The sequence below is a fragment of the Atractosteus spatula genome, chromosome 3 (genome assembly GCF_055471065.1).
Source record: "Atractosteus spatula isolate fAtrSpa1 chromosome 3, fAtrSpa1.hap1, whole genome shotgun sequence".
Classification (NCBI taxonomy): Eukaryota; Metazoa; Chordata; class Actinopteri; order Semionotiformes; family Lepisosteidae; genus Atractosteus; species Atractosteus spatula.
The window spans coordinates 53,602,452-53,627,314 of NC_142708.1; the positions used below are offsets into that span (position 1 = coordinate 53,602,452).

The window sequence follows — 24,863 nt, forward strand, 5'->3', positions numbered from 1 at the left end:
ACTAATACCTAAGCACTCCTTAGAACTCCTGTAAGACTGGTATGGGGTTGTCAAGGAACATGGATGGAGATCCGATGAATTCTCCAGTTTTGAAAAACATAAACAGCAAGAAAATGGTGCTATTTTCTTAGAGGTTACTAACTTTTTTCATCATTTACTGTATCTTTTTTCTAACAAAGCAGCATCTTATATGCCAGCATGATATCAGGAAGGAGAACTGGAGAAGGTGTCAACAATATTAGTAACCTTGTTTATCACTGAAAATCATAAAATCGCAAGCCTTATGTGTTAAAAATTGAAGTAGTTGGCCTAGACAGTCACACTGTGTTCGGGCCTTACAGGGGACGTATTCCTCTGTCTGAAGGTCAGCTGGATAGAGGTCTCTTTCAATCGCCCCATCATCCTCTGATTTGTCCAGCCAGCGGCCACAGGGGAACCGCAGCCTCTGACCAAGGGAAGGAGCATCAATTTCCACCCAGTCCAGGAACCAACCTGCAGAGCCCCCTGTACCAGTGAGGGTACCAGGGGTTGGAAACAGACAGACAGACAGCCCAGGGAGACATTACACCTAAAACAGAGTCACAGAACTGGCAATACACACTTGCATCATGGAGTCACAGACTGCCAGCAAGGGTTTAAATTACGAACTACATGTAGACTGTGATGGACTAGACAGATTTTAGATGGGCAGAAAGACAAAACAGGATACAAGCAGATGACACAAATGGAGCAACACTGAATAGATACATAATAATACAAACAAATAAATGAAATAAGAATCTATAGGTAACACAAGCTGCCAATATGAAGGGATATAACTGTTAATCCTTCATGTTTGCCAGTCATTAACATTATTTGGCCCCCTCTGCATATCCAAAAATCTAAAAAGGTGATGTTTTTTGTATTACAAAATACAGCTCTATCAGAATTAACTAGAATTTTAAATCAAAACGGCTACAAGGTCAGTAGACGATTGCCACAGGAATGTGTTTCTGCAAATAGACTGAAAACAGTAGAGTGACGCGATCCATACAGCTTTGTACACTGAAGTGGGTTTTAAGAACAATGCCCTGAACATATGTACAATGAAAGAGTCACATAAAAACAAGTTTGTTTTTCTGTAGATTGATATTTGTGTATTTGATATTGATTGTATTGTTCACCTTACCTGAATTGTCATGACCAATTCTCAGTTTTTTCAACATTCCAATATCCACCGCCTCCACAGTAAACTCATCAATCTGTCCTTTTTCAAACTTATTCTTGTGATTCTTAGAGGCTTTGAGGTTGATTATTCCTGTTAAAGAAATTATTGTTAAAAGAGAGTGCAAATATTAATCTTCAGTATTGCTGTTTTGGATTCCTGATGTAAGGGTAGGGACTTAGGAAATAAATAAATACCTCATGTTTTCAAATATAAAATTCCTAAAGAAAGAAATTCTCCAGCAGCATTAAATTGCAAACTGACACTGAGGAAGGTCATGAAAAGACTTAGTCACAAAGTTAATAAAACTGTTCAAATAGTCCTTTCTTGTAAGAATGAAAAAATAAGCAGAAGTAAAATGTACTGTATATTTCTGTTGTTATTAAGATATAGCTACAAGCTAGTACAGTATTATTTTATACTCAAGCAAGATTTCTAAGGGCTCTGCACATTTGGTATAATGTGTTTACAGAGATTGCACTGTTAATGCCTACCTGTGTCATCCTTTTCTCCATACAGTATAGCAAAGACATTGGCATCCGTTCCAGCATGTTTCTTCTCCCCAGTTTTAACTCTTATGGTGTAAGTAGTAGACTGAGCTGAAAAATAAAATAACAGATCAACCGGGCCCTTCGAATAAAAAAAACTCGTTTTTGAACACTTCTAAACACAAACCCATGTAATTCTGGTAGAAAAACAATCTTTTGTCTGTGTCATTAGATGCTGTAAATAGGACGGTGAATTTGGTCTCAAAATGGGAGATGGGCTGATAGAACTAAACTTTTTGAGTCTTGAATAGGGAATATTAGGAGGGGTCCTTATGCTAGTATTCAGCATCTTCAAAGGCATTGACAAAATCAAACCAGCACACTTTGAAGTGAAACATGTACTGTAACACAGGTGGACCCTATGTGGAAGTGAATTAAAACCAAGAACAGAAAGCACTTCTTCATCCAAAAGGTTATGGGAGTACGGAACAAGCTACCCAGGCATGCTCTTGAAGGTGATACCCAGGCTTTTCTCAAGAAGCTATTGGATGAGATCCTTGGCTTTATTAACCAGTAAGAAAAAAAAAATAGCGAGACAAGCCAAATGGCCTCCTGTCATGTGTAAACTGTTTTGAGTTTTAATCTCATTTGTACTTACTGTATATATGTTTTCTTAACTGAGTGATCAGCAACATTTGTAAACAAAATGTAAGCAATTTCCTTCCTTTCTGCAAAGGAACAGGTAAAGGTTCATTCCATGCTGAGAGGTAAAGAAAATAAATAAAACCTCTATTTTTGGCCTGGGGAGCCTTCTTTAGCTGTGCTCCTTTCATTACTCTATGTTAACTAAGGACCTACCTTTCTGTTCCAGTCCCAGTGTGGCCTGAGACTGCTCATCGCTGTCTGAATTCTTCTTCATAAACGCTTCATCCACTGGCACCAGCTCACGAGCTATTTGACCATCATCTTCGTCAATTGCCAGCCAACGCTGACACGGAAAGTAGTATCTGTGGTAAAATCAATACAAACAGTCGGATCAAACCATTCAAACCTGTCTTCTGTCAGATGAGACTACTGTACATCCAAACCGGACTTTTGTTTTCAAATTGCATTCACATAAAGCAAGCACAAAGTGAATGTCTCTTTCACTACAGATGGTAATTTAGAATTCCACAAGGGGAAGTACATAGAAATGTTTTTGAAAGCAATGTGTATTTTTACCAGTCATTATTAATTATGTTACACACTTAAACTGTGTGAACAGAACATTAATGGAACATATTATCCCTCTGGTGAAAATGTTAGTTTCGATCCCATTTAGCACTTTCTGCTACCTCACATGTATGAAATCGTGAAACTGAGTGATGATATATGCAGGGTGATCTGTGAATTGCTTAACTAAGCTATAGGAGGAAAATCCCTCAGTTTGATGTGCAATGTCCATGCCAGTCTTGCCTTCTTTAATGCATGAGCTGAGGAAGGACACAGGAGGTATGGATCATTTCCATGCGGGCTCCTGACTGTATATAACTTAATGAAATTCTAACTCAAATCATTTCCCAAGTGATGAAATGTTATTACTTCCAAAACCAAAACCAATCTGTAAACCTTAGATTCAATTTGTTTCTCAAAATGAATTACTATTAATATTTTTTATATTTAATATACAAGATATACTTTACATTAATTTAATCATTTCAAACAAAAGATAAATAAATCCATACTATTTTGAGACCAATTATTAAAGAGTCTGAAGATTAAAGCTTTTCTTTTCTGGTAAACTGAGAAGGTGGCTACTTGTTTTAATGGTTATGATGGACATTTTCGCTTAACCAAAACTGTATTCTGCTAAAGAAGGGTAGTACATTAGGGACCCCATAGGTGAATCTCCCTGTCATTGTGAACTGTTTAATCCAACTCATACCCCAAGTAATAGAACATGCAAATAGAATAGTGTTCATATAAACAATTCAGGAGGTTTAAATCAAAGTATGTTTATTACTCTTTTGAAACAGTTAAGAAACGACTTTCCTGGGTTTTACATCTTGAATAATCCAACTCCAATATGTACACTTTATCTAATTCAGAGATATTGCATTTCAATGGCAAGATCTGCAGTTATCACCTTTTGCCACCAGAGGACGCCCTAAGACTGAGCATTACCATCGACGCAATCCAGGTGTTTTCACCTCAATGTAACGTCTTTTTACAGCAATCGCATTTCATATGCATTGTTTTTTGCATTTCATATGCCATGTTTAATAGTTTCACAGCTCTTTAACTGTTGCTCACAGAATGGAGAAACAATACATTTGTTACAATTCTTATTATCAAAAAATGCATTTGTCAGATTAGAACATGTGTTTTGTAAATAAATAAAATGTATTTTATGCATTTTCTGAATCCACTAGAACATTCCTATACAAATGCCAAACTGTACCATAAGAGTCATGCAAGACTAATAGGCCTGCTCAAGGGTTGCTATGAGACACTCAGTAGAAACCTCATGGCATTTTCAAGGGGAATTATGTCTGACAAGCTTCTCTGAACTGTCACAGATTTGCTGTGCTACTCTTTGATCTGAAGAGATCTGTGATGATGAAAAATATAAAAGCTGAATTGTTGTTTTTATCTCTGCATATGCATGTTCTTGCTTCTCCATAGCTAATGTGGGTTGCAGTATCTAAAGAGAACATTACTCTACAAAGAGTTTCTGTAAGTGACACAATCAAGAAATAATCAGAAATTGATATTACGAACAGAAGCAGTTAAATTGTGCGACCTATGAGGTCTTTACTTGAATGGCTAAAAAAGACTGATTGATATGTCGACCAAACGTGCTTTTTAACAAACAAATGATGTGCTCATCTGAGGGAGACATCTTCTTCAAGCTGAGTAGTAGACACATAAATGTACAGTAGTTTAATAACTCAAGCCTTGATAACTCTGCCATTTGATAGACTGCTTCATTCAGGTCTTGGACAGAAAAGACACATTTCTTCTAGGAATTCTACCTATCGGCAGTGACTGAGAAACTGATGAATTTGTTATCTTCCCAAATTTAGTCTTGGTCCTCTGTCATAACTGAGGCTGAAAATCCAGGTATAAAATATTACATTTTACCTTAATTAGCAGAAAATGCTTAGAAGCCTTTGACTTGTCTACACACTCTGTATCTGTAAAGATTATGTGTCATGATGCAACATTATAGCCAAAGTAAGGGACAGATCACATTCCCCCACAAAATATCTCAAATACATGTCAGATACATAAACCAGGAACAATTTCATTGGGGTGAAAGAAGCGTGTGAATACTGAACCATTAGCATTCAAAAATGTGAGATTTTCTCAGCCAAGCTGATTGTGTAACAGGAGCAGAAAAAACATGATGTCAGTCATCTTGTCGGAGGTACACAAGAACTTTGAGCTTCCATTTGACTGTCAGGAAACTCAGAAAGTAGTATCAAGTTGAAGACAGTCAAGAAACTAATTTTTATTGCATCGCCAAGATTGTTAATGTACTGTAGGGCTCCACCATTGAGTTACAGCACTGGAAGCCTCCCTTGGTACAATTCAAGAACATTTGTCCTGTAGTCCAATTGACTAGGGGAAGGAAAGCTTCTATAGGGTATTACCATTCTCACCTATGGACAGAGACATGATCCAAGGTGGCAGTGAGCTATCTTAAGATGACTGCCGCCAGAAAATAAGTTGTTCTATGATTCGTTTTATGATGGTTCTGGCAACCCCTAAAATACACCCACAAAACATTTGCTTTTACTGTTATTAAATCTTCCTGCCTATCTACAAAATTGTCCTGAGGCTTTGCAGATACATGACACTGAAACTGTTGAGCACTTCTTCAGTCTCTTATCAAGGTATGGTTAGATCTCCCTTAACTATAGCAGTTCTCAGACGTGGGCCTGCAGTACTCACGTTGTGTCATCCTTGCAGTCTGTGATTTCGACTCGGTCCAAAAACCAGGCGGAATGAGCCTGCGTATTGTCGTGGCGAATTCGCAGCTTCTTCAGTGGCCCCATATCAATCGCACTGATTGAAAATATATCCTCCTGTGGGTTACAAACAGGAGTGGCCATCAAGCACAGCTTAAGTACGCACAGTGTCCTGCAAGTGGTTTGCTTAGAATTGTGCTTTAATTTCCACTAAGCCTATATGAACCAGGGAAAATTGATAGAGGAAATTGGAACTAGTGATCCTTTATTTAAAGCAGCTAGGCAAAGCTTCCTATTAATGGACTGAAGTACTATAGAGCTGAAAAAACAATTTAAACAGCAAGCAATACAGTGTTCAAAAACAATCTTTAAAAAAGGTTTTGAAAATTTTTTCTCTGCCATTTACACTACGTTACACATTCATCTTACATCATGTTTGTTCATAAATAAAATGCAGAGATGTCAATGAGATTAACTGTGTAAAAACAGGATGTATTAGTCCAGATTTATTTTGCTAAACTTTTCTTAGGCATAATAATGCATATATTACTTTTTCACTTAATCCATTCAATTCATACAAGAACCTTCTTTTCTCCAAGCCTGGAATGGGTTAAACTACTATGTAATGGAAGTCTTCTTTTCCTGGGGTGTGCCCGCAGGTGTATTTAAATATATACAACAAAAGTGAATGCAGCAACAGACATACATATCTCTACATCATGCAAGATTCCATAGCTCCAAAAAGAGCTTTTTAAGTAAAATCACCTAAATAAAGCTTCCACAGTATTCAGTATGGCCCAACAAATCTAGGTCTGCTTAGAAAAGGTTTAAAAAACAATTATTAATGTACAGGGAACACCAATGAGTAACAGTACACAAGGCAGAAATAGAATTCCTAAGAATCACTGGAGATTAACTACCTCATTGTCAGGCTTCCTTCTCTTTTTTGCAAGCCCAGCCACTTGCCTGACACAGGAAATAAAAAACCACTTTGGCACAGCTATTGTCATGTGTTACAATACTTTGCGGGAAATGTAAACCACAAGAGGAGTCCATTCTTACCTGTCCTTTCTCAAACTTATTGAGGTTATTCGACTTTTTCAGGTGACGTTCTCCTGTGTCTCCCATTTCTCCATAAATATTAATGTAAACATTGGCATCTGTCCCAGCGCCCCACATGTTCCCAGTGAAGACATGCACTTCATAGGTGTTCTCTGTTAAAAAGATAATAGTCCTGCATGTTCTGCCACAATCAATTTAAAAACTGCGGTCCAGTCTGGTTTTGAACACAACTAATTTGTACTAGACTTTCTCTTCTTCAGCTTGTGAATGTGTGGATTTGTAATCAAATGTTTGAAAGAAGACATGAGGATATGGATGGCACAGTGCGGCCTTGCAGTGCTGGGACCATGGGTTAAATTTGGATTTTGTCTGTTCTTCCCATGCATGTTTTGCATCTGGGTACTCCGGTTCCCACAGTCTAAAAACAAACTGGTAGGTTAACTGGCTTCTGGGAAACTTGGCCCTAGTAGAAGTGTGTGTGTGTCTTTGTGTGTGTCTGTGTGTTCCCTGTGATAGACTGGCATCCTGTCATGGCTGTACCCCACCTTGTACCCATTGCTTGCTGAGCTTCTAGGTCTCCTGTGACCTGAAAATTGATAAAGTGGTGAGAAAATGAATAGATGAATAATGATATATAATGAAGGTGGTGAGGATGCTTGCACTCTCCATTTCAAACATGTTGTGTTTTGTACTACATGTATGATTTCATTGTGTTTCATTTTCGAAATACCTTGGAAAAGCATATCAACCCTGCAGTCCGATCCATGAAGGTTTCACAAGTTTAAGAATTACTTTTTTAGGAAATGGGGCAAAAAATTTAGCTGAGTTCAGCGGATACAAAAAAAAACAAAAGAAAAAAATCTCTCGTAGAAGTGGAGTTCAACACCCACAATGATTGATGAGAGACTATTTACCTTCCAGGTTTCCATCATCGTCTGGTAACAGCTCCACCACAAGTTGCCCATCCTCCTCACTCCTGGCCAGCCAGCGCTGGCAGGTGAAGGTGTAGGTCTCCACCACTTCCTCTGGGAGAGCCTCCTCTTCTTCCTCTTCCTCCCCCTTCTTCTTTTTCTTCTTCTTTTTGTCCTTTTTGTCCTCCTTCGGCACCGTAGACATGGTGAGCCTCTTGATGACAACAGTTTCCAGGTACCAACCATCTCCAATGCCAGTGCCATCGTGGCCAATACGGATTTTGTAGATCTTTCCTACCTCCCCAGCCTCAATCTACAGTAGAAACAAAGAGTTACAAAAGGTGTTTTTTCATTGGATGTAAAATTCTGTCTTGCATATTTCAGTAGAAAGACAACAAAGAAAAGATGAGCATCACTACTTCAACTAAAGACACTTTTAAAATAAAATCCCAAAATATGAACTTCAAATGTTGGGACCAGAAGTAATCTTAAGAGATTTACTACTACAGTAAATATTTATGTTGTCCATACACTAGTGAGGTGAAACTACTTCTTCTGTTTATGGGTAATAGGCTAATGGGTCTTTAAATTAACAAAGCTTTTATTAAAACCACTAAAGAAAAGGTCTACAACAGTAATGAACTATTTGATTTCAGAATTGGCAAATTTTTCTCCATCAAGCAGGTTTAGAGAACCACTATGTTGCCAAGACTTTCCTTACTGTGTCCAAAGTTAAAACTTCAAGACTCCTCGTGTTTTATTGCTGTGATGCACTCTGAAGTCTTAGAGTGACTGAACAATACAACAGACCTTGTTGTTAGGCTTCTATTCAATGCACCTTTCTACTTTACTATATCTTACATTGCAATAGACAGTTATTTTTACTCTGGACTTGGGGTAACCATACTTCTCCAATATGCTGCAACTGCAATGTGGAATGGCAAAAAGCCTTTGGTTTCAATTTTCTTTAGTTCTTGATGTGTGAAGTAATACATTTGAACAGGCTAGTCTTAATTAGTTATTTTTTAATCCTCCAATTAATCCTCCCATTAATGGGTTGTAACACAAAACAACTATAAAGTGTCCTACAGATGTGACCTCAAAATATATTTTGATTCCACCATGCTAACACCCAGAATTAGACTGAGGCTTTTTAAATAACAAAAGGAAACATTTTACAAGAAAATAAAAATGAGTGCAAGGATGTATTGTAAGAAGGAAACTTAAGGACCACAAGCACCTTAAATATCTCAGTTGTGCCCCTTTCAAAGTTATTAGATCTACTTTTGAGGTAGATCAGCTCGGTCTTTCCACTGTCCCCATACATCTGGATGAAGACGTTGGCATTAGTGCCAGCAGCAAATTTGTCACCAGTGAGCACCTTTATTTCATAATTAATCACTACAGAACAAAAACAGAAATGCAAGGGTGTTATTTGGTAAGACAAAATAGAAAAGCTTAGACATTTCCATATCGCATCTCAAGTATTGTTTTTTACTTCTTTAACATAAGGAGTTAAAATGTAAACATGAGTTAAAAGGTTCTTCTGTACATTTTTCAATGTCCATGATCTCGCTGGGGTAGATCTCTATCTCCACTTTCCCATCTGCCTCATCCTTGCAGAGCCAGCGGTGACTGGGGAACATGTACTGCTTGCCATGGGCTGGCACCTTGATCTGAACACTGTCCAGGAACCAGCCAGCTCGCAGACCTTCATTGTTGTGTCCGATGAGGAGTCGGTTGATCTGTTAACAGATAAAGAATTATTTAACTGCTGAGGTAATGGTCAAGCCAAGTTATTTTCTTAAAAGGTTTAAAGGTTAATACTGCTGGGGCGAATGTATCATACTAAAAGTGAAGTTAAAAAAGTATTTTCTGACAACAAATGAGATTAAATTATTGAGTACCCCACTAAAAGATGTGTTTTTAAGATTGGATTTTATTGAAATGGACTGGATGTTAATCCTTTAGGTTATTTACCATGAATTGCTGCATTTTGGATTGTTTTGTACTGTAACCTGGAGCTGCCACCTATTGTTGCAAATCAGTTTCAATAAAATCATCAGCAAAATAAACAAATGAGCACATTGGTGATATCCATTTTGAATTCTATTTTATGTGCAAGTCATTTATCCAGTTATCCATCCTTCCATCCATTTTTAACCACTTCATCCAATTCAGGATGGCAGGGGAGCCAGAGCAAGCCATGGGCGCAAGGCAGGATATAACCAGAATGGGATGCCAGTCCATCACATTGCACACACAAACTGTCATGGATGTCAGAAAGGACGAACCGTGGAATGGCAGGAGAGCGAAAATAGACCCTATGTGTAGCGGTGAGACGGGGGTTAGCCCGGGTTCAGCTGTTCAGGAAATGCCGTATTGAAACCTAAGCCCTCAGGCCATGGACAGGAGTGACCTGGTGCTAGGCGGGTTTCAGGACACCTAAACCTCGATGCTGAGTGAGTAGCAGAGTAGAAGCAGGAAGTAAATAGGCTACACAACAAGACACACCAGAAAGACATGAATAATCACAGGGAACTAGGAACAGGAGAAAAGTAGAGCGCCCTCTAGGGGTACTGGGTGTAACACAAACCGGCCAGTTTTCTCAGCTGTCAATTATCAGCGAGAAGAAAACCAGAGCACCCCACCAAGAGGCAACCCACATAAACACAGGGAGAACTTACAAACTCCAAGCAGATAACACACCAGGTCCAGAACTGAACCCAGGCCCACACAGCTGCAAGGCAGCAATGCTAATTATGATGCCACCATGCCATCTGTAAGTCATCATATTGTCATTGAAATGTTGTCTAAATATAGAAATTCTTATGAATTTAGGAATTACTGATTGATGTATAAAAATGCATGTTCTATTATGAATTAAAAAACAAAAATGCCTTACTCTTCCAATATCAAAGGTCTCAATAGTGAAAACATCGACTCGTCCAGTTTCGAAATAATTTTGTAGGTTGTTGTCGGAAACCTCCAGGACCATTTTGCTTGTATCTCCCTTCTCACCATACAGCTTGACGTAGACCTTTGAGTCTGAGCTGGCACCACTGATATTGCCTGTCTTCACAGCAATGTGGTAACTGATGTCTGAAAATAGTAAAACCAAAGCAAAGTAAATGACTTGCTTACTGCATGGTGATTATTAGTGTGTATCTCCAGAAGAATAACAGTCTTCAGAAAACAAATCCTATCATTATGTGTGTGAAACAACTAACAGTTCCCCAGGTACAGTAGGTGTGGTTAAGAAATGACAGCCTTTCTGAAAATGTATTATCAAATTTCTCAGCATCAAAACTGTGGTGCATCATTAAACAACCTTTCCTGACTGTTCATTGAAAAATAAGGTCATGGTGACTCACTGTGAAGCATCTTTGCATCTCCAGATGGTACTAACTCACGCACTATCTGACCATCGTCTTCATTCCTGTCGAGCCACCTGAAAAATCAAATGGTGCATTTAGTGCATTGTTCCTTCAGATGAAGAACAGGACACCTTATGTGACACATTTTAACAATATTTTACATTTCAGAAAAAACCCTAAGGACTGAAATTTTTATTAATTGCATGCAGTACCAAAACAAAATCTAAACTATGTGTTTGCTATTGTGGAGATTCCACAGTATTAACTTTTAATTAGTGTTTATTTTGTCTTGCCTGTAGCAGGGAAATTCAGTGGCCTCTGTCTCTGGTTTCCCCTCCTCCCTCACCACCACTTTGTCCAGGAACCAGCCACAGCCTCCTCCTCTGCCATCATGGCCAATCCTCACCCTCCTCACACGCTTCAAGGACACTGCCTCTATCAGAAACTCGTCTGCCTGTGAAGGACACCCAGAATGTCAAACAAGAGGACATATCAAACACCCAGTCCACTTCAGGGTTAGAGATGGGGTGAGGGATGAGAATGGGGACCTATGTCACTACTCTAAAAATGCATCACTAACCTGGAGAGAACGTCTCTAACCTGGGGATTCCTTATAAAGTAGATCATGATTTCCTAAAATAACAGAATGGCAAAATGACAGAATTGTCTTAGTTCTGTTAATCAAATAATTAACACCCAGTGAGTCTATTTACATTTATTAAAGGCCCTTTAGCCTCTGGCACCAGGTCAGTTTCTAGTGCAGTCCCTTCAGAGACCAGCCTACCACTGATGTTTTCTGGATTCTGAGTAGATTCCACATCTGCTCATACCAAGTGAACAACCTGAAGCGCGAGACTCACAGTGAAGCAGGAAATTTCACTTGTAAGAAAACAGCTTTGCAAAAGCATCTTAAAATGACTTTGCCACAAGTTGAAATCAGAGTTCTCATACTCACATTTCCCTTCTCAAACTTATTGACGTTGTTCTTGCTGGTGTACAACACCCGTTCTCCAGTGTCTCCAAGTTCCCCCAATAGGCATAGGAAGACACTGGCGTCAGTGCCACTCCCGCTGACATTCCCCGTGCAGATTGTGATTCTGTACTTAACAACTAGAAACAAGACATGGTCTGTTCAATAAAAGGACTTACAGTAATCCCCATGAAGACATTGTTTAAAATGTCAGGTGTAAGTTATGCTGTATTTTAACTCAGGAGGCCCTAATATGTGGTATTTATCCAATCTAAACAATATCTCTAAATATGCCTAAGATGAGGGTGGTTTTGCTGTTAAATGTTTGTTTTTTATTCTTTCACAAAGAAAAGGTCATGGCATTCATTGTAGCAGTTTTAGAGTTTGGATTGTAGACATGATGCTAAAACAAATGTGATGACTTTTTTGCACACGTTATGTCAGTTGCACATGTGACTAAATCATTATGAATCAGCATCATGACTATGATTATAATGTTTTGTTATGAAGGAGTTATGAATCCATTATGCAGGAATATTCAAATAAGTTACTTGATGTTTTGTACAAATACAATTGTAATCTACACCAGGGATTTCCAGTTCTGAATGACTACAGACAGGCTGTTTTTCATTCCATCCAAGCTTAATTGTCTAATCAAAGCCTTATTAGAGCTAACAAGTTTCTTGAATGGAATATTTGCAAGTTCTATTTTCTACTTTGGAATTTAATTTGAATTATGAAATGCAAATTCAGATGAATTCTACTACCAATTGTGCAACTGAGACCTTAACTGGAACACAAACCAGTAGGTATGTTACAGTATATCCTCCAGGCCCAGGATTTGGATCCTCTGGTCCACATCACAAAATAAATTTTCACCTCATAACAGGGTGATTTTGGAAGAAAAGTACTGTGATACGTTGATTAAATAATCCAATGTCAATCTTCAATGTCAATTCCAGCTTTGAAAAATTCTGTTGCTGGTAGACTTCACTTTCTCACTATAGAGTATGTCCAATGTCTAAACCCTTCTATGACTGAATGAATACCAAAATTCAAAGATATAATATATATTTTTGTTCTCTTACTTGAAAGAGGATCTTTGACGATTTCACCCTGAGCAGGCAGCTCTCTGATTATCTCATTGTCGTCTTCATTGACGTCCAGCCAGCGGCCACAGTTAAATGTGTACTTCTCCTTTGTCAACGTCTTCATTAATGTGACCTTTATGAAAACACAATAATTGGCTTCATTGCAATTTGCACTGATGTGCACTATATGACTATCAGTCCTCCTTCACATGAACACTATCAAAGGGTGAAACACCCACTGCATCCATCTATTTTCTAAGTTCCTTATGCAGTACATGGTTGCGGGGGAGCCTAAACCACTGAGCAACATGCACAAGGCATGACACACCCTGGAGAGGATGTCAGTCCATCACAGGGCACATGGGAACACAGTGAAAACATGAAAATTCCACGGAGACAGCACCCCAGTGTTCAGAAGATCTTTGTGAACTTTTTACAGTATGCAGTCTTTCATAAGGTGGACATACAGTATAAGACTACTGTGAACTGGAATGGAAGAATGTTGGACACAAGGGCTATTATGTTATTCTATACTGTGTTATACAGGAATGAGTGTAACAAAACAGTAAACTAACCGATACCAATTGTATTAAAAAAGTGCTCTTGGGCAAATAGGGAAGAGGAAGATGAGTGTGATCCTGGAATGCTGCCAATCTGAATAGACAGGGAAGCGTGGTACTGAAGATAACAGAAAATATTTAAGGAGTGTTCTGGTTTAATCGCTTTGAGAAAAATACACCGAGCATCTCCTTGTGTTTCACTCCCATGCATGTGAAATAAATACTTCTTTTAACTTCCGAGATGGACCCTGACTGTCTTTTAAGGGGAAGTAGGAAAATTCCTCCAAAACCAGGAATTGAACTCAGGGCCCCAGCACAGTAAGACAGTCATTAATAACCACTGAGCCACCATGTCAACCAGTCCATTGTAATAACCTAATTAAACCAAGACAACACCTACAAGAAATGTTTTGCTCTAATGTTATGGATCCATTTAATATTTTCAATTATATTCTGTATATTTGAGTTAAAAATTAAAGGTAATGTAAATTGATCTTAATTTTAAGAAGCATAATGAGAAAAAAAATTATACTTCAAAATCTTAGAAAGTGAAGTTAAATGTAACATCTTAAGAAAGTAATTTCTTCTTTGTTATACAGGATCAACGCATTTCAACAATAAAACTTAATAGTGTGTTGTAATATTGAAAAGTAGCGAAATTGATGATTTAACATTTTTTCTCACATAAACAGATTTTCACATTGTGTTGCTCGCAATGCTTAAAATACATGGCACAATATTTTTTTCCTACCTTGCTCAGATGCCAGCCAGCAAATGGGTGTCGTTTCTCGTGCCAAATTCTAATTTTAAACAAAGTTCCTAAATCAGGTAGCTCAATCTGCAAGATTAAAAAAGACAGTAATTTGACAGTTCAGTAACCATTAAAGAGGATACATACTCTAATCCCTAGAAAATATAAATAAAACATGTTATGGAAGGGATTTCCTCATTAAAAATCTAAATGTGTTACTGAACTTACCATAAATTTATCTACTTGTCCAGCTTCAAAGTTGTCTGAATTATTGTCTAGTCTCATTTCATCGGACTTCCCCTTTTCTCCGTATATCTGCAGGAAGACGTTGGCATCTGTTCCTGCACCTTTCAGATCACTTGTCCAGATCCACAGGGACCAAGGGTGTTCTTCACCGGTCGAAGAAAAGAACGAGATATTCTATCAGAGGAGGGATCACTGCTCTAAGAGAGATTCACTTTATTATCTAGGTTCCAGAACATCTTAGGATTTAACTGCACTTTGGAAAGCCAGTGATGCAATCTAATGCTTTTAAAATTAAAAGGCTTGAAATGCACCCACGATGGCAAAATAAAACTTCATATTTTCAGAATATAATCTGTTTCTAGTTCTTATTTAAAAAAATATCACATGAATGTGTAAGGCAAAAAAGTCAACCTTACTTTCCTCTGCATTCTGATGTCTTATACAGGAGAATAGGAATCATTACTTATATTTATTATATTACATCACAAGTGTTCCTTGTCATACAATAAATAATCAGTGCTCCTCCTAAGACTTCTCGAATTTGGTAGTATTTACTGTATGATGAAAAATTGGCTGGTTAACTCTTGACAAGTACAGTAAGATCCCTCTTCATGTCTCTGTTTGAAAGCCATAGAAACAGACATACTTTTCTGCCTCTTTTGACGAAGTGACACCATTTCATAAAGCTCCCTCTCAATCAGCCCATCTCCCTCTTCTTCATCCAGCCATTTGCTGCAAGGAAATGTCTGCTCGACACCAGTAAAGGGACAGTATACCACCACCTGTAACATCATATGGCATACAGGAAAATGACTTGTGGTTTCAGACAAGTAAGCAGTTAAGTAACAATTGCAAGCAATTGTTACAGGCATCTCAGAAACTTTCCAGAATGCTGTTCTGATGAACAAACAATATTCAGCTTTTCAATCTGATTGGAATATTTTCTCTTGCTGCACAATAGAAAAGACTCTAGTTCCAGAATTTTATTTCTTGAAAAATAGAATTCCTATACATAGAGTATCCTGCATAGAGCAGTTCATGTTAAAACGGGTCTATATATTAAAGGAGTTAAGCTGTTTTGTTAGTGAATATGTTTAAACACATAGTAGATATTAAATTCTGCCTGGAATGAATTACAATTTTTCTTAGAAGCAATTGCTGTTGGCATATGTGGTATAATTGTATATTTTCATTGGCTGATACAGTTAAGAAAACAACAAAATCCTCCTAACTTAATGAAAATACAAGGTACAAAAATATTAGTATAAAAAATCTGTTTCTGCCTTTACTGATTCCTTTAAAAAAAATGACAATTATTGAAAATAATCCATTTCCAATTATGTTAAAGACAGATGGCACTCTAAAGTGTTAAGACTAGAGATGTTCATAGAGAACCAAGTTAGCACTGTGCACATGAACCTGAATATTAGGGGAAAAAAAGGAAATAAAATAAACAAATAATCTGTCATCTCCCACCTTTTCGCAGTACCACCCTGCGCTGACCCCACAGTTGTCATGGCCAATGGTGACCCTGCTGAGTGGACTGAGGAGAGCAGCGATCTCAACGTTGAAAATGTCTGTGAGCCCCCGTTCAAACTGGCCACCCTCCAGGAATATCTTGCCACTGTTCTTCAGTCCCTTGGAGCCATGTAGGATAATATGAACCTTGGAGTTTGTGCCAGCACCTCTGACATTCCCAGTCACCACAGAGACATTGTAGACAATACCTACAGGATCCAGTTACCAAGCACAGTCAGATTCATTTCTGTGAGAGCGTTCATATCAGTGCAACACTCTAGCCCTGATTCAAGGCCGCAGAATCTTTTTCATTTAATAGAACATAGATTACTAAAATATAACTTGATTTGTTATACAGCTCCTTAAAAAAGTAAGTTCCCCAACTAGTAAAAATCCTCTGTACAGTACATACTGTACACAGATACACCTAATGTTTTTCTTCTTAATCTGATGACAAGATTAAACATATTAGTTTCATTTTCCGTTTGATACTTAATATCCAATCTAGTTGAACATGCAGTATTTTCCATTACAACTATTTATGTTGGGTCTCCCAAGAATCTACAGCTACCTAGACAAGCACATTCTTAGTATTTTTTGTTAGTTTCTTAGTATTTTAACTCAACAAGTTCATGTTAAGGCTGGCAATGTCTTTGATAAGGAGTCCATGTATAACTTAAAACAGTTTCAATTTCATTTACTCCTAATTCTTAAAATACACTGTATTACAGGACTCAACAAAGGTAGTCATTATTTTGTTTTGTTTTTTTAAAATTTGTATATCTCAATGCAGGACAAATTAAGAGAGGTGTCATTTATACCTGTGGGTTGTGTGCCTCCCACTAAAATGTCTCTTTGGATTTTCCCATCATCCTCATCTATTGCAAACCAGCGGTTCACTGGGAACTCATACACTGCCTTATTTCCCAGGTCATCCACTATCACCTGAAGAAAAAGATACATTGAGGAACTGTTAGATCTAAAAATATTAAATTCCAAGACATGAAGAAAGTCTTCAATCAAACTATCATTATCTTGTGAATCCCTGCACCACCTGATTTCAAACTACCATGATAGGGTTTAATCAATTTGGACCTGCTTTTGTCTCTTTAACAATTTTAAGAACATAAGAATGTAAGGTTCCAAATGAGAGGCATATCTAACCCAATTGGTTGCTAGTAGATAATTAATTTGAGGCTCTCATCCAGAATTGAAAACTTAAGCTATCATTATCTTGAAAACTAAGGACAATACAATTGCTATGCAGTAAAAGAAGCATTCTGTATAACCGATTCTGGTCACTGTGCTACCTTTGTGTTCTCTTCTCAACATGCATCCCTTACTATCAACTACAAAACAACTGTTTTGGCAATAAAGTAATGAATAAGTTACAACAAAGTAATGAATAAGTTACAACAGACCTGCTGGGAATCCTTGAAACCTTGAAACCTGCTGGCAATTTTCTAATTAACTATTATTGTGGCCATACTTTTTATCCGTCATCTGGTACCAATTTGATTTCTAACCTCTGTTTGATACTGTACTCTGGAATTATATACAGTAGTATTCCAGGGTATTCCATTTTGTTGACTGTTTAAATATCAAGTACTGTAAGTATCAAGTAATCTCCAAAATCCTCAGAGGTCCCAGTTCATATTATAACATGTTCATAACAGAGAGATATCAAAACTCTGAAGCCATAACAGTCCCTAGAAACACCTTGATCCAAAAAATACCACAGATGTCTTCTGTGTATGAACAAGTAGTACTGTATGTGCACAGTGCCTGTCTTTAATGGCCTTCTGTTGTATAGATTAAATTGGAAAGACAAATGAAAAGCCCCTCTCTGAAAAAAGAGGTAAAATTATTTTACCTACTCCAAATACACACCAAATAAGAATCAATAATAATAATTCCTTATATAGCACTTTTCTGGATACTACACTCAAACCGCTTTACAGGTAATGGGGACTCCCCTCCTTCACCACCAATGTGCAGCATCCACCTGGATGATGCGACGGCAGCCATAGTGCACCAGAACACTCACCACACAGGTGAAGCATTCCTACTATTTAGTTTCACTTACATTTATTAACATTTATGACAGAGTGCTAAGGTGGTAAGCAAAGGCCTGTTGGAAGATTTGTTTAAAAATGAAGATGAAGATTTTGAAATGAGTCATTTTGAAGACTACCAATTCCTCTCTACCACCAAAATAATAGTCAATAAATCACAAAGTAGCATTATCCTCATCAAGATCATCCTATGCTTTTATTTCAAAGAACTATTTTTTCAGCAGCATTTAAGCACATTGATATGTACAAAAATGTACAAAAGCATTAAGACAACTCTGGCAGTGGATTAGGTTGTGATAATCAACTCACACAACTCCTTCAGGGAGATTTTCACACATTAATTCTCCACTTGTCATGGCTTAATGCTTAATTCATGTGAGCTTCATTAATAAGGAACAAGGTCATAAGATACCAAGAGTTAAAGAGCAAGAATAGGCTAGAGGAAAACTGAGTCCCTGACTGGGTGGACATGAGGATGAAATATTATACTGTTGCTAAGAACATAAAAATAGTTACAAACTAGACACCATTTGTCTCATCCAGCCTGATTTCATAGTAAGTGGCTTATTGATCCAAGGATCTCATTTAGCTATTTCTTGAAAAAGGCCATGGTAAAGGTTTCAATGGTTTGACAACTTTCAAATTCCCAAGGAAAATTCAAGAAACAGCAGATTCTTCTATCAATAAGCTAGTATCACCCAAACACGTTAAATGACTTCCTCTCATTTGTAACCTTCTCATGCTTTGTGATAAAAGACTGTATGAAATGAATAGGTACGAAACAAACCAGACTTTAGTCATCCTACAAGTATGACATACATACTGTACAGTATTACATAAACAGTAAGCAGAGAGTGGCATAACATGGTGCATTCTGACATCTCTTCATGTCTGAGGATATTGCACTGGAAAAGACGCACTCATACATTGACCAGGACTGTGCAATCCCATCCAGTTCATCATATCTTCCAAAATGACAGTGCGGTTAGTGGGTGCTTACAGTTTTTGAAGTTTCCAAATATCCCAGGGCATGTCAGCAAAATGAATTCCAAATTCAGACCTCAGGTAAAGCATTGGCCACCCTTAAAAGCAACTGTACCGTCCTCAACTACAAGTTCTTTAGATCCCAGAGACATAGAGAATATCCAATACATTTATTCTGTATTGCTTGCTTAGTTGTATCACAGCACTTACTTAGGTACACCTACCTACAGTATGAGCGATGATAAAATGGAACAGCATAAAACAATATCAGTACCAGATTTTCCAAATAAGCTCAAATAAATTGAAAGCTATACAAGAAATGAAGGATTCTGTTGCACTATCAAACTAGCCTAAAAGGCACCTGATACATGATCAAAATCAGACATTATAATAAGAATGCAAAGAATATCAAGAAGGAGAAGGTGATGATAATGATGAGTGTGATGATGAGGAGGAGAAGAACAGTGGTTAATTTTGAAAAGATAATCCATTAATACTAAACAAAACAAAATAACATAAGGTAGCACTTAACTGATATTGTTATGCCAATTAGAAAACGTCATACCTTATCAAGACACCAGCCAGCAGAGGAGCCTTTGTTGTTGTGGCCAATGGTAATCTTCCTCAGACGACCCAGATTAGGGGCTTCGATGGTGAATTTATCCTCACTTCCCCTTTCAAAGTTGTCTTTGTCATTGTCAAGCCTTCTTTCACCTTGACATTGACAACAAAATTATTAATGTGCATACAATATATCACTGGATTCCCAGTATACAGTATACTTCAAGATAACAAAATACAGAGTTAGAGGCCAAGATAACAAAATACAATACCTGTTACTTGCATTTATTTTATACTCAGTTAATTCAATCAGATTAAGTGGGCTAGACGGCCTTGTTTTGCTTGTAACCTTTCTTATTTTCACTAAATAAGTCCCTAGTTCACATGCTTAATTCACAGCTAAACAACATATGGCTTTTTTAAGACTTCTGTTTTCGGATGATTCAAAACAATACACAGGTTACTTATCTCGCCATATATTTACAGATTGATGCATTCCACATTTCCAATGGAACGTGACGTTCAAATACAGATCACTTTGCCCCCCTTTTCATACTCCCTACCTATTCTCAAGTTTTCTTTCATCCTCCCCACCACTTCATATAGTATTTTGTCTGTCTCTCTCTTCCACACACCAGAAAAAGTGTAGAAGTAGAGCAGAACTAACTATGCTTGTTCAACACAATAACTAAAAACTATAACATTACAGTTGTAAAGTCTTTTCTGACAGGTTTTGAGACACAAATTGGATGAATTCAGGATTCATTATCCATCTCGTATAACAAACTAATGCTTAACTGTTCATTGATGTAAACAACTTTTTCAATGCTTTAAAAGAAATTAAATTAGTAATAAATGGTTACCTGTATCTCCATTCCCCCCAAAAATATTAATGAAGACATCTGCATCAGTTCCACTGCCCTTCACATCTGCAGTGAATACGCTGACAATATATTTGTTAACTGTGAAATTTCAAAAGAGAAATTCTATATCACTTTAACTGAATAAGTAATGATGGTGACATTGTATGTTGAATTGTAGTGATAAAGGCAATATAACAATTGTTAATATAAATAACATAGACATAAATGTGATTCTAAAAGCGTAATTTCTCCTTTGTTCTGTCTTGGAAAATTGACAGTGCCTTTGTTTTGTGTAGTAAACTGCTGGGAGTCTGTAGCTACCGATTTTTAAATTATCTTTAGCTATCTAATGAAAAAACAATACCATGTGCCTAAATCATCAAACGGCTTCTTGCTCCAAAAGTTCAGAATATGTACATTACATATAACTAAAAATACACCATTTTTTCAATTGACCAAAAAAAAAAATTGCACAGTACAAGCAAAATAGTCCATGAATCATTACAACTTGAATCTCACCTGTTCTGGCTCTTTAAGAAATACTAACCTACATGTATTAGTGTACAAGCTCCACTGCACCCAATCATTATGAAATACACAACATTTTGAACAGCTGTTGTTAAATTATTTCTTAATTTGCTCTGCATTTGCCAGTTAAATTCAAATTCTCAAAGCAATGTTTTAAATTGCAGTACGTTAAGAAAAACATTAGAATAACAGAATAAAAGTATGAAAGGTCTTTCACTCCTGAAAGATGATACACTTATCTTGTAATTAATTGTTAAGACGTAAGTTAACACTACCATGAGTGACTGCTCTTTTGTCACTGAGAATCTTGTGTACTATTGTTGTGTGCTATTGTTGCTATGATACAAGTGACATTTGTCATCAGTATTTGTTCAGGGTGTCTGTGACAACATGATCAGTGCTGATACAAGTGTTAGACTTATGGTGAAGTAAAAAGTATTTAGAACTTGAATAAAGTAAAGGTACTGCACTTTAAAATCAGTCTGCCCGTTTTAATTGAAAGGCATGTTTTGTAATTAAAAAGATTAATGTAACCAATATTTACTTTTGATTTGGAGGCAGATCTGTGTATTGAAAATTCAGCCATCAGAACTTACTTGTCAATTCTGTTTCCCCAGGTATACTGGTGCAAGTAAAGCTACAACAATTTTGAAAACTATGAGTGGATTAAAGCAGGCCATATTTAGCCTCTACATACATATTATGAACAATTATCCAATAGTGATGATTACAAGCAGAAAAAAAGATTTTGGCTGTACAGATTGGAACTGGACATATTGAATTATTTCTGTGATCATTACAATTGCAGTGCACAGCTGCAGGACTGATTGGTTTTTGATATGTTGTATGGTATCCCTGTGGATGGCTAATTTGGCAGCATATGCTAGAATCTCCATTTTTTAAATGGTCAGTCAATAAGATACGTTGCTTTAATTAATTCACATAAATTAATTCAAATCAAGTTAAGATAGTTGTTAGACTTGGAGAGATTTTATTATTATGTAAGAAGATATTGTGTGAACCCGATTTTACCTTTGGCCATTGATACTGTTAATGCTATATCCATAAATAAAAAATAAAAAAATAACATGCATGCTAATAAGTCACCTTGAGTCAGCTTGAGTAACACACCATACATTACACAATTGCAATACAATTTGTCTCTTAAATGTAAAGGATTTGCACAACAGAACAAAGAATAAACCTACGTTTTGGTACATCCATAGGGTTCAGGCTGCCCAACAGATCTCGTACAAAAAGCCCATCTCCCTCCTCTCTGCTGAGCCAGTTGTTGCAGGCAAAATAAAAGCGCAGGTGGGGTCTGTTCATATCGGTGACCACCACCCTGTCCAGGAACCAGCTAGCGTTCATTCCAGTGTTGTCATGCTCAATCCTGCCAGAGACAGGTCAATTTTCATTACTGCCTCTCAGGCAATGTGTGCAAGAGGAGTTCATAAGGTCAATAAATACAGTATGTACATTTAACTTGGACAAAAATATAATTGCCTAGACGTTGATATAAATAAATATGACCTGTCATTTTCACATGCATTAGAAAATTCTTGACTATAAAAACATGCACAGATATCCACTTTAGTGCTTTGTGCTGTGATACCTAAAGGATAAAGACCAGTTACTTTATTTTCTTGTATGCTTTATGGGTTGAAGATATTTGGCAAAAAAATAACTGTTTCCATTATGTGAGGTTTTGAGTTGAGCACAAAATGTATACACTGAAGATCACCTGACTTTGAACAGATGGTGGTTATATCTAGGTGACTTGATGTAACAGAGGATATGGGGTAAAATGTGCATTTGGAAGCTCTCATCAGAATGATGACTAAATATTTATTTTTAAGACAGGCTTTTCTGCTTAATTTTGGTTTTATACTGTAGCATATAAAATTCCATTCATTTTACACATCAAATAAATTTATAAAATATGGTTTAAGCCAGTTTGCAGTAGAAAAACATAATATTAAAAACTAGAGTTTCCTTAGTATTCTAGGTATTTCACATTACAATACTCAATCATAATGTGATACCAATAAATATGTTTTAAACAATCATAACAATAGTTCTGACCTATTCATTGCATTTAAAGATTTTATAAAGCACATAGATTTGGTCTTGTGCAATATTGTACAAGTTATACCAAATCATAAAATGTTACAATGAAAATCATAGCTTCCATGCATAGATAATAAAGTACTCTCATACAGTGTATGTGTACAGGTATATTGTTTGTTAATGTTTAATGCTGTGTGTCTTGAGTCTCAAAAAGAGATGACCCCATTCAAAACTGTAAACAATAAAACTGCCATCCCTTAAACATTTTATTTTATTATGCATAATTCTGGACAGAGTAAATAAAAAATACCCATGAGCACATGCATATGATACTTGATGAAGGCTTGATTACCACAGTATACATGCTAATGTATAGTATATGTATCCATTATAAGAAGATCCCTCATTCGTGACAAGGGTCACAGCAAATCAGATCCTATCAAAGACAGATAGGGTGCATGGTGGGACCACATCTTTTAAGAGTTGCCAGTGCATGACAGGATATACTGTACATACACAGATACACGGTGACAATCAGGAGACACCGATTAACTTAGCCAACATGCCTGGGAGGAAGCCAAAACACCCAGCTGCAACAACCCATACTGATCTATACTTTAGACAAACCATATAAATGAAAAAAGAATGCTATAGCTGTCTTAGCCTTTTTACTTTGTCTTGGCTTTTTACCTTACGGATAATATGTAATATATTAAGATGATACTGGTCGCCCTTCAGCCACAGTCCAGAATTAGTGCTCAGTTCTTTTTTATTTCCAATTTATTTCATTTTTGTGAGAGTGCTGTTGATTTTGTTTTTAATGGAATACCTTAATTTTTTTATTGGCCCAACATTATTAGTTTTGATTCTGAAAACGTCGGTTTTGTTCTTCTCAAAAGCTGTCCTGCTCCTGTGAAAGAAATAAAGACACTACATCTTATTTCAGGTGAATACATGGTTTTAAAACCAATTACAAGGCACACAGAACTGACAAGGCCATTTGAGCTGAAAGCTATCGTAGATGCAGTATATATGAAACCTGGGGGAGCTACTTGGGACATGTGAATACTACACCAGGCTCTTCCAAGGTAGCAAAGCCTTGAACAATTCTATGGCCAAAGCTGTAGGTATAGACAATGATTCTCTTCTTTAGAAGGGAATTCCTGTCTGCTGAGAATTAGTTATGCTGTTTCAACAATGGGTGATGGGCTATCCGTTGACATTGAGCAAGATACATGATGAGGCCTTGGAAGACAAGGAAATTTAATACCGAATCCCAACTGTCAATGCTGCAGCATCATTAAAACAAAGTCCATTTTATTTCACATACAGTATATATAGTTATTATTGTTGTATATTTTGTAAGCTGCCCTGGATAAGGGGGGCAGTTGAACAAATAATAAAGGATGTGATGTATTCCAAAAGGATAAGGATTTAATTTATTCCATCTACACAAATAATAAAGCACATAATATATTCCAAACAAATACAAAAAAGTACATAAACACAATTACAAATATTAAAATCTGCTGAAAACCAACATGCAAACTTTGGAAATAATGCAACTTAAACACGTTTTTTGTCAAATTGCATTTGAATTCCAAAATGTTGCATTTTTTCCAATTGCCATCCAGAGTGAACGCATCAAGAA

The 24,863-nt window shown here is 36.9% G+C and overlaps 1 protein-coding gene across 2 annotated transcripts in view; it reads right to left on the bottom strand.

Moving 5' to 3' along the window:
- Positions 1–24,863, bottom strand: part of LOC148837928 (lipoxygenase homology domain-containing protein 1-like) — an 81,184-nt gene that overhangs the window by 29,277 nt on the left and 27,044 nt on the right. For both annotated transcript variants that reach the window (XM_088911274.1, XM_088911275.1), the window contains 23 exons: positions 24,042–24,122; positions 22,351–22,535; positions 20,615–20,713; positions 19,756–19,904; positions 16,953–17,076; positions 16,090–16,340; positions 15,260–15,395; positions 14,596–14,756; positions 14,368–14,454; positions 13,054–13,189; positions 11,951–12,105; positions 11,289–11,449; positions 10,993–11,069; positions 10,524–10,720; positions 9,171–9,363; positions 8,859–9,019; positions 7,622–7,931; positions 6,708–6,859; positions 5,629–5,762; positions 2,551–2,699; positions 1,699–1,803; positions 1,169–1,297; positions 340–504 (listed from right to left, as the gene is read on the bottom strand). In XM_088911274.1, coding sequence (XP_088767400.1) covers positions 340–504; positions 1,169–1,297; positions 1,699–1,803; positions 2,551–2,699; positions 5,629–5,762; positions 6,708–6,859; positions 7,622–7,931; positions 8,859–9,019; positions 9,171–9,363; positions 10,524–10,720; positions 10,993–11,069; positions 11,289–11,449; positions 11,951–12,105; positions 13,054–13,189; positions 14,368–14,454; positions 14,596–14,756; positions 15,260–15,395; positions 16,090–16,340; positions 16,953–17,076; positions 19,756–19,904; positions 20,615–20,713; positions 22,351–22,535; positions 24,042–24,122 — 3,497 coding nt within the window. The remainder of the gene's footprint in view (positions 1–339; positions 505–1,168; positions 1,298–1,698; positions 1,804–2,550; positions 2,700–5,628; positions 5,763–6,707; positions 6,860–7,621; positions 7,932–8,858; positions 9,020–9,170; positions 9,364–10,523; positions 10,721–10,992; positions 11,070–11,288; positions 11,450–11,950; positions 12,106–13,053; positions 13,190–14,367; positions 14,455–14,595; positions 14,757–15,259; positions 15,396–16,089; positions 16,341–16,952; positions 17,077–19,755; positions 19,905–20,614; positions 20,714–22,350; positions 22,536–24,041; positions 24,123–24,863) is intronic.